Genomic DNA, 10,483 nt, shown 5'->3' with positions numbered 1-10,483 from the left:
TAGTTATTTATAGAAGTTTTATGAATTTACATCAACTATGACAATATATAAGGACTATAGTGTAAAATATAAATAATTTTAAAGTTAGGTTTGAAGTTTTACTTTTTGAGAAGAATCCTATGAAACTTCAAATATAGAGTTTTGGAAACTTCAAAATAGAGTTTCTTTTTGGAGATGCTCTGAGAGTACCATTATCCACGGGTTTTTTTGAGACTTTGATTTGTTTTCAAAGCCATCTTGGTTTTTACACTATTTCAAGAACTTGTTACATTTTTAGACGATGAATAGTTGATAACACATGATGCAAATTACAAAACAGCAATATACTATGAGATAAAAGAACAAGCTGTATATACAATTATAACAAAAAAAGTCAGAAAAACAATCATAATACATAGTAAAGTGCTCTAAACCTCTGACAATTATAAGTAGCGATTTTGCGTAAACAAAGTTTACATACACACAATCATTCTCTTATTTTGCACCTTTCTTGGCTCATCATTACAGACTTTGGCACTCTAATAACACTTCCTCCATTACCGCCTTGAAGGTGAGTGTTAATCATCTTCCTCTTGTTCATTTCTGCGTACATATCTTCTATCATCGGCTTCCACAGTCTTACCCGCGCATTTATAAACCAGTTTGATACCTTTCATCACACACAACAAACAAGACACACTTATAACACTTGCTGCTTAGGTCTAAGTAACAAACATACGTTCTGAAGTCGAAACATACCTGACTTCTTGTCAATCCACTTCGTATAGCAAGAAGATGTTTCTCTGAATCTTTCGGGTAACTATACAACAATATCATTTGCTTAGCTAACAAATGTCATCACAAAGTATAGACTTAAGAAAGAGTTTAAAGGATTCTTACGGGTGAAGAAAGTTTTGGAACATCCAAGTCCGTAGAACCGAGACTGATTTCTCAGGCAAACCTCGTTGCGGTCTCCAAACCTGATGGTTCTTACGTTTTAGCTGCTGAAGAAGGCAATGCTGGGGGAAGATTGAGTCTTCTTGAGACTTCTCTTTGCCTCTCTCTAAAACTGATCCCATCATGAGTATCTTCTTGCTGATCCTCTCTCTTAGGTTCTTGTATAAGAAGGAGATGGTTTGGAGTGCAAACCGGGTGTGTAGCTGAGGATCTAACTCGGTTGCTGCATGGAACGCTGATACAACCGTATGTATCTCGTCAACGCAATGACTATATCGGTCATCAACCTGAAGACAAAAATCAACTCGAAAAAACTTTCAGTAATTAGTAAATAATTTCTTAGCTTGTGTAACAATGTGTGAATATATATTATTATACCATTTGAAGAAGATCCAAGAGATGGGTTTTCTTTGCTTCTAATGCTTGTCTTTGCGAACCGCCATCAAGAAACTCGTTTAGATTCTCATAACATGAAGTAAAGGCTGAGTTTGTACCCTCTGACTCGGTTCCTCGAGATGAAAAGTAGCACTGAGGATTAGTCTCTAAGCCTTTGAGGGAGTATGTGGCGAAATGAGATAGTATTTCTTGAACAGAGTGAAGGTACTTGGAGCAAAATATGACTTGAGAGACGTTTGACATGTCTTTGCTGCTGGAAGAAGCTTGCTCTGAGGTTATTCTAGTAGATTTAGTAGCAGCACAAAGACTTATCTCCGAGCACTCATCAGAAACATCAGTGGCAAGACTTAACGAGAACTCGTTTCTTGGGAATTCTTCACCGAATGTAGATATTATTGGTTCACTAGGACCAACAACACCTTCTATGAATGGATATGCATGAAACTCACTATTTTCACCAAGACTCCACATGTTGTTTGAGGGATCATCATATGGTCTTAGATGATCCATAGGATGAAGTGAAGGAGGAGGAGCCATGGCCTCAAAGCTGGTTTCATGAACATTTGTAGATCTTGAAGTAGATGATAAGTACTTGTTAGTGAGAAAAGAGTTGAAGATATCAAAGACACCCATTTGTAGAGGATCTTGTCTGATGGAATTCCATGGAAGCATTGTTGGAAATGATGTGGAATCTTCTCTTGAAGGTATCAAATCCATGAGAAGATGGTTTTGGTTAGTCATAACATTGTCCAGAGAACTATAAGTGTTGATGTTGTCCATTGGGTCTAATGAAACTGCATTAACAATAATAGAAGTTTTTAAGACTCCGACAAAAGTATTTTCAGAAGATCTCAGAAACCAAATCTTTGGAGAATAGTACTAAACGTAAAAAAATTACTGCAAGAGACAGAACTCAATGTAAGAAGAACTATATCATTAACTGTTTCATAAACATATAGGTAAATGTGAACTGAAGCATGAATTAATTAGACAGTGAGTAGGCTCAATAATGCACACACCAGTAATAATTCAAAGATATCTGTGCAAAGCAGTAAACTAGTTTAATAAATAAAATAAAAGCATTAGTTTACTACAAATGTCCATAGAGCATTAAAAGTGTTGAACTTGCCTTTATACTTCTTCTTCTGATAACACCTCTGGGAACATCTCAGAGAACAAGCCGTTGCAAGCAGAATTTTACATAAGCATTTCCAAAATTTGTGTTAAAATTGAAGAAGATGAAAGTGTTTGTTTCTCTTCTTTCTCAGTGAAAGAACACTGTACTTTCACTCCGCAGCTTCTCTGTGCTCCTAAAGAAAGCAAAAAAGGATAAATCAACTATAAAAACTATTATATATTGCATAAAAAAATAAATGATAAAGATGATACAACAAAGCTGGAAAAGAGAAAAGTGAGTCTGGTTAATCTCTTTTGCATGAACGCAAACTATTCAAAAGGTTCAGATTTTCACCTTACTTTAATACATTTTCATGAAGAAACTCATCGTCTTCACCCTCTGCCTCACTTAAAGATTCAGACCACTAGACTTAACACATAGCAGCATACTTTATAATAAACAAATAAACTATTTCCCCGGGAAAAGAAAATAAAAAATGAATTCAAGAGATATGTGTAAAATAAAAGAGGGCCAAATCACGTACGGAGCTCCCTCTGTTTATGACATGAATCCATTATCAAATATTTACTAGATCTTCCGACCAGAAACAAATTCAGAAAAAGATAAACCAGAATCAAATCTTATATATTTTCCTTATTATATGATTTATATCACTTAAAAATGTTGATCGTAGAGAGAAATGTGGCTCATATGATATATAGTTGAAACCAAAACTAAAAAGAAAATCCAAAGACATGAAGAAGACCGATGTGCTACTGTTTACTACAGAGAAGTGCACTCATTTCTGTTGCAGGCTTTAAATAAGGGAAGAGACCCTACTACATTTTACTATTTGCATGTCCCTATATGTTATGCATGTGTGTATAGAGTTATATAATAAGTCGATTTATAAAATAACAAGAAAATAGGTTTTGTCCTCTTGTGCTGGTTTCAATTATCAGAAAGAGGGAAAAAAGTAAAGAGAGGTGAGATTTTTTTTAGCCATTTAAGGAGAATTGATGAGATGTGTGATCCATTTGGGTTATTGCTTCTTTCTTCTTTCTTTTCTCACCACTCGTGTCTTTGTCTTGTGCCATCAAATCTCATTTTACGTATATTTATTTTTTAAAATTGAAGTTTTACGTAACCTTTTTAGAGAAAATATCAATCAAGTTTGGCCTTTTCTTTGATTGTTCCTTTCTTATCAAATCTTCTTTTCATTTGGTTCAATGTGTCGTTATATGCAACGTCTTATTATACCGGTTAATAATGATATAAATCTTCTTTATCAGTTTTTGTTTTCTTTAAGTCAACTGATTTCATAAAATAAAAACACAATCTCATCTTCTTTTATTTCACAGTTTCTCTTCGCCGTGCTTCTTGGTCCAAGTCCATGATGAACCTCAGCCCAGTTCGATTGCAATTTGTCTTCTCTTTCGCCATGAATCACATGACCAAGTTTCCTCCTCCACGTTGTACTCTGCAACTCATCCATCTCGCGCTGAGACCGTACTCCGCAACGTCTTATTATACCGGTTAATAATGATTAACTCTATTACTATTAGTCCTAGAGTAAAATAGATACGAGCAGGCCTAGATACGAGCATTTGAAATCATGATATTCTTATTGGAAACTTTTCTAGCTTTGCAGGTGTTATAAGAAAACAGTTCTAACTAAAAAAACAAAGCGAAAAGCAAATGTAAAAGTTATTTATATTTATATCATGGCTAAAAGTTACAATAGATATGGATCTTTTTTACTTATTACTAATTAAAGAGTTATTTACACTCAAATGCAGTTTTAAGTTATTTATAACACAATAAGGCAGTTTCTGCTCCTATAACATTTTTTCTTAACACTTCTTAGTTTTTTCATTCATTACTAACTAAAGTATAACTAGAGCATAAACTGTAGGTCCCACTAATTTTTCATCTCTTTTCTCAGATCTTCTTTATCATTTTTTTTAAGTCAACTGATTTCATAAAATAAAAACACAATCTCATCTTCTTTTCTTTCACAGTTTCTCTTCGCCGTGCTTCTTGGTCCAAGTCCATGATGAACCTCGGCCCAGTTCGATTGCAATTCGTCTTCTCTTTCTCCATGAATCACATGACCAAGCTTCCTCCTCCACGTTGTACTCCGCAACTCATCCATCTCGCGCTGAGACCGTATGCTATGGTGGTTGTGATGCTCGGAATCTGAATCCGTGTCGGACGGTTAAGCTCGTGCAGCAATGGAGTTTTTCTCACATTTTCACATTTGGTCATTTATTTGTTAGGTTATTACCAATTTGGTCCAAACTATCAAATTTTCAGATACATCCCTTTTAATTGTCCAAAAACTTTTAATTATTCAATCAAATCCCTACAATACATAATTATGAATTTAATATGTAATATAACAAATATGTACACAAAATTATTAAATATCATAATTTTAGAAATGTACAAATGAATCGGTGAACATGTATTATTTCGTATAATATTGTACACGTGGACAGTAGAATATATGTGTACACGTTGACGATATTTGACACACTGAGTAGCTTTCAAGTATTTTTCAAAATGTGATTTTGGGTTTTGGGTTTTTAAGCTAAGCAGACAATGTGATTTGCGGTTTTAGTGGAAAAATATGATTGTACGGTACATTGCTTTAATGATATACAATGTACACAAGTGAAGATGTGCACATAAACACATATAAACATACACATATACACATATAAACATGTACAAATTTACACATGTATGCATCTAGACCATGGTTATGCAATTATGTATGCAAATACAATTTTCTATTAACAATTAAATGCTATTTAAATAATATAAGTTAACTAATTAAGATGCAATAGTAACATCTAAGTGCTCATATTGTACATTTACATCTATATCATAGTGTACATATATACATCAACTTCAAAGTGTGCATGTGTACACTACATATGTTCTTTAGATATAAACAAACTGCACCACAATTGCATACAAACAAGCGTGTACATGTGTACAATACAAGCGAGTTTCAATGTTGCTCAACGATGGTTTAATTAGGTGTACACATGTATAGCTTAAATGTAATGTACACATGACATCATTCTCAAAACTAAATTGGTAATAAGTAAACTAATTTAGTTTTGAGAATGATGTCGTGTGTACATTACATTTAAGCTATACATGTGTACACTTAATTAAACCATCGTTGAGCAACATTGAAACTCGCTTGTATTGTACACATGTACACACTTGTTTGTATGCAATTGTGGTGCAGTTTGTTTATTTCTAAAGAATATATGTAGTGTATACATGCACACTTTGAAGTTGATGTATATATGTACACTATGATATAGATGTACATGTACAATATGCGCACTTAGATATTACTATTGCATCTTAATTAGTTAATTTAGATTATTTAAGTAGCATTTAATTGTTAATAGAAAATTGTATTTGCATACATAATTGCATAACCATGGTCTAGAATGCATACATGTGTAAATTTGTACATGTTTATATGTGTATATGTGTACACGTGAACATGTTTATATGTGTTTATGTGCACATCTTCACTTGTGTACATTATATATCATTAAATCAATGTACCTTACAATCATATTTTTTCACTAAAACCGCAAATCACATTGTCTACATAGCTTAAAAACCCAAAACCTAAAATCACATTTTGAAAAATACTTGAAAGCTACTCAGTGTGTCAAATATCATCAACGTGTACACATATATTCTACTGTCCACGTGTACAATATTATACGAAATGATACATGTTCACCGATTCATTTATACATTTCTCAAATTATGATATTTAATAATTTTGTGTACATATTTGTTATATTACATTTTAAATTCATAATTACATATTGTAGGGATTTAATTGAATAATTAAAAGTTTTTGGACAATTAAATGGGATGTATCTGAAATTTTGATAATTTGGACCAAATTGGTAATAACCTAACAAATAAATGACCAAATGTGAAAATGTGAGAAGAACTCCATTGCTGAACGAGCTTCACCGTCCGACACGGATTCAGATTCCGACCATCACAACCACCATAACATACGGTCTCAGCGCGAGATGGATGAGTTGCGGAGTACAACGTGGAGGAGGAAGTTTGGTCATGTGATTCAGGGCGAAAGAGAAGACGAATTGCAATCGAACTAGGCTGAGGTTCATCATGGATGGACCAAGAAGCACGGTGAAGAGAAGCAGTGAAAGAAAAGAAGATGAGATTGTGTTTTTATTTTATGAAATCACTTGACTTAAAAAAAAAATAAGAACTGATAAAAAAGTTCTGAAAAAGGAAATGAAAAATTAGTGGTGCCTACAGTTTATGCTCTAGTTATACTTTAGTTAGTAATGAATGAAACAACTAAGAGGTGTTAAGAAAAAGTGTACTACGAGCAGAACTGCCTTATTTTGTTATAAATAACTTAAAACTGCATTTGAGTGTAAACGACTACCAATTAAATTTGAAATTGAAAAGTGAAAACTTATGATCTATACAGTATATTCGGATAGTTATTATTGTTTCTTCTGATTCTATATTATTAAAGAGATTTTTTTTTGTAACACTATTATTAAAGAGAAATTTTTGGGTTCGCCCCTTAGGGTGAACCTATCCAAAAATGTTTGAGTATTTGATATTTGATATCTTTTGAAAAAAGGAAATAAAATTGAATATCCAAATTAGATAATATTTTTAAAATAAAATAATAAAAATACATAAAATAGTTACAAAAAATAAATTAATTAATATTGTTAAGTCTTCAGCAAAATACTAAACCCTATTCCCTAAATCCTAAACCCTAAACCTTAAACATTAAACCTTAAACTTTGGATAAACTCTAAACCGTTGGAAAATCTTAAACCCGAAATCATACATTAAAAACTAAATTTTAATAACAATAAACCCTAAATCCTAATCACTAAACCCTAAACCCTTAGGTAAACTCTGAACCCTTTGATAAATCATAAACTTTAAGGTTTAATTTTAAATATTTTTGATTTAGAGTTTATGATTTATCCAAGGATTCAGGGTTTATCCAAGGGTTTAGGGTTTAGTGATTAGGGTTTAGGGTTTAGTTTTATTAAGATTTAGTTTTTAATGTATGATTTAGAGTTTAAATTTTACAATGGTTTACGGTTTATCCAAGATTTAAGGTTTATAATTTAGGGCTTGAAGTTTAGGATTTAGGGTATAGAATTTAGTATTTTGGTAACGGTTTAACAATATTTATTTATTTATTTTTTGTAACTATTTTTATGTATTTTTATTATTTTATTTTAAAAATATAATCTTATTTAGAAATTCAATTTTGTTTCTTTTTTAAAAAGATATCAAATATCAAATATTTAAACACTATTGGTTGGTGAAAGAATTTCTCATTATCAAAGAGATTAATAGTATCAAAAACACTACGAACTATCGTCTGAACTACTGATGCTATGCTAGAGAGCTTTGTTATCATGCCTAGGACAGTAGGACTAATATGGGGTGTAGGCCGAACAAAAAAGTATTTAATAAAATAAAACACAAAGAAAGACTATTTTCACAAGTACCATATGTTTTCTTTTACCAATTTATCACCAAAACATTAATTCTTTTAACAGAACTACAAATATTTGCCTGTGAATGATTACTAAAGCCTAAGATGTGAATTAAAATGTTAAATCTTAAGGATCGATTTTTATGGCAGTATTTCAAAATAGATCTCAAAGTTGACAAGATAAAGAAATCTAAAACTAGAATTTGTTTTTGTAGTATTTTCAAAATGTTCATAGATGATGCAACTAATATGAGCTTAAGCGCCAACATGTGCTAGTCTGACAAAAAGAAAATACAACCAAAGAATGTGACAAGATAACGAAATGGCACGTACCACTTGTAATATTATGGGCTAAATCCTAAGATTAATGGTCCGCTTGGCCAAAAAAGCTCAACAAGAAGTCGTTACAGCACCTTATAAATTGAAAAAATGTACTTGGTTATGCTCATAGATTGTCGCAAACTCATTTTTACTTGGGAATCACAATGTGAAGAAACTAAGCAAAAGCGAGAGAACAAAATATAAGTAGATTCTTCACAAAAAAAAAGAGTTAAGTTACAAAAAAAAAAAAGAGTTGGTGCCACCAAGATAATTGCCAAATTAACCGACTGTAACGTGCAGAATACGTAAAAGGAAGGGAGAGCAAAGGAAAAAGCATGAAAAAGAAAACCGAAAGCTGACTCGACTGAACATTTACAGCAGTCTCGTGAGGCAAAAGGCTGAACATTGGTTTATCTGGTTCGCTACACAACTTGATTTCCGGTTTATAAGTATCAACATTGGTAAATATTGCACGTAAGCTAAAGAATAATGGCACGTAGCTCGAATTTCAAAAAGACATTTTCTTGTTCGTGTCGGTGGCTGCCAGTATTGTCTGGTTCTGTTAACACAAATAATGCATCTCTCAATCGCTTGATCGTCAGCTCAACATATAACAAAACCAATATACGTACATATGCCTCTATATACAATCAAAACAAAAAGTACGTAAATCTAAGGCAATAAACAAATTGTTTGATAAAAAAACACCAATGATGATTCTTGTTGAAATACACCTTTATATTTTTCTTTAAAATAGAAATTTCTATTATAGAGGTGAAATTGATTCAATGTATATACATCTATAATATAGTTATTCTATTTTAGAAAAAAAATATAGAAGAAAATTATTTTTTGCCTCTATATATAGAGATAAAATAGCATATCTCTATATTTTTCTCTATAAATAGAGGAACACTATTATAGAGGCATACATTAGAGCAATTCTACTTCTACAATATAATTTTTCTATTTTAGAGAAAAATATAAAAATAGAAATAGATGTGGGTTGGAGTTGGTGTTATAACTGCATGGCTTTGGGTTTGTTGTTACTAGAATGTCTGTGACAAGTGAATGTACTCTCTTTTTATTGGGTGAACAAGCAATGCTTGGATATGTTCATTCCGTGACTTTTGAAGGTCTAAGGGCAACCACAATGGTAGGATTGTGTTTCAAGTCCCTTAGCATTTTTAATTAAACTTTTATCTCAAGGGATCTTAGCTAAGGGACCAAGTGGATTATTAGTGGGACTTTGATTGTTCCTTAGTTTATTATTTAATTAATATTTTTATTTGAATAAGTGATAACATATGTAAAGAAGTTTTAAATAAAACTTATATGATAGAAGTTTAACATTAAAATTGAAATATTAAGAAAATTACAGAATTTTTTTTTAAAAATTGCCAAAATCATAATTTAAAAAACAAACAAACATTTATTCCAATACAAATAGAAACTTAAAAACTATATGTTATTTGGAAGATGTCCAAATTTATTTCATATATTTTCAATCAAATCATTTTTTAAACGTTGATGGGTTTCTAGATTCCGAAGGTTCGTCCGACGTTCAAGTGGAGTGCCGAGAGGTGACGGATTATTGACGGTAAAGGTATCCGCCTCTTCTCTTTCTCGAAATTCAGCAATGTTGTACTGAGTTCATGACGATCGTTCATCCTCGACAATCATATTATGAAGTATGACACAAGCTCTCATAATATTACCTATTTTTCGTTTATCCCATATGTTAGATGGATTTCTAACAATGGCAAACCTAGCTTGTAGGACTCCGAAGGCACGCTCAACATCTTTTCGCACACCTTCTTGGGTTTGAGCAAATACAGAATGCTTTTGAGTTTGTGGTAGTCGGATAGATTGAATAAAAGTAGCCTATTTTATATATACCATTCGTGAGATAATGTGCCAATTGGTACAAATTACCATTAACATAGAAGTTTAGTTGTGGTGCTATTCCGTTAATAATGTCATCAAAAACGGGTGATCGATCGAGAATATTAAGATCGTTCATAGTACCTGGAGCTTCAAAAAAAGAGTGCCATATCCAGAGGTCATATGATGCCACCGCCTCTAAGACAATCGTTGGTTTTCCGGTTCCTCGTGAATACATTCCTTTCCAAGCAGTGGGGCAATTCTTCCACTCC

The 10,483-nt window shown here is 32.2% G+C and overlaps 1 protein-coding gene across 2 annotated transcripts; it reads right to left on the bottom strand.

Annotated features, from left to right (window-relative positions):
- Nucleotides 1-296: 296 nt before the first annotated feature.
- Nucleotides 297-3,214, bottom strand: LOC106323393 (homeobox protein ATH1-like). Of its 2 annotated transcripts, none has more exons than XM_013761531.1 (6): nt 2,804-3,214; nt 2,462-2,642; nt 1,315-2,126; nt 880-1,223; nt 739-799; nt 297-649 (listed from the first exon to the last, which is right to left on the bottom strand). In XM_013761531.1, exons 3-6 carry the CDS (start codon nt 2,110-2,112, stop codon nt 467-469), a joined length of 1,386 nt encoding a protein of 461 aa, XP_013616985.1. In that variant the 5' UTR covers nt 2,113-2,126; nt 2,462-2,642; nt 2,804-3,214; the 3' UTR covers nt 297-466. The 2 variants fall into 2 exon arrangements, with proteins under 2 accessions (XP_013616985.1, XP_013616989.1); XM_013761535.1 differs by having other exon boundaries at nt 2,809-3,214.
- Between the last annotated feature and the right edge of the window lie 7,269 nt (nt 3,215-10,483).

The sequence above is a fragment of the Brassica oleracea genome, chromosome C1 (assembly GCF_000695525.1).
Source record: "Brassica oleracea var. oleracea cultivar TO1000 chromosome C1, BOL, whole genome shotgun sequence".
NCBI classification, from domain to species: Eukaryota; Viridiplantae; Streptophyta; class Magnoliopsida; order Brassicales; family Brassicaceae; genus Brassica; species Brassica oleracea.
The sequence above is the reverse complement of the archived record's forward strand: the minus strand, read 5'-3'. Positions and strand labels throughout refer to the sequence as shown.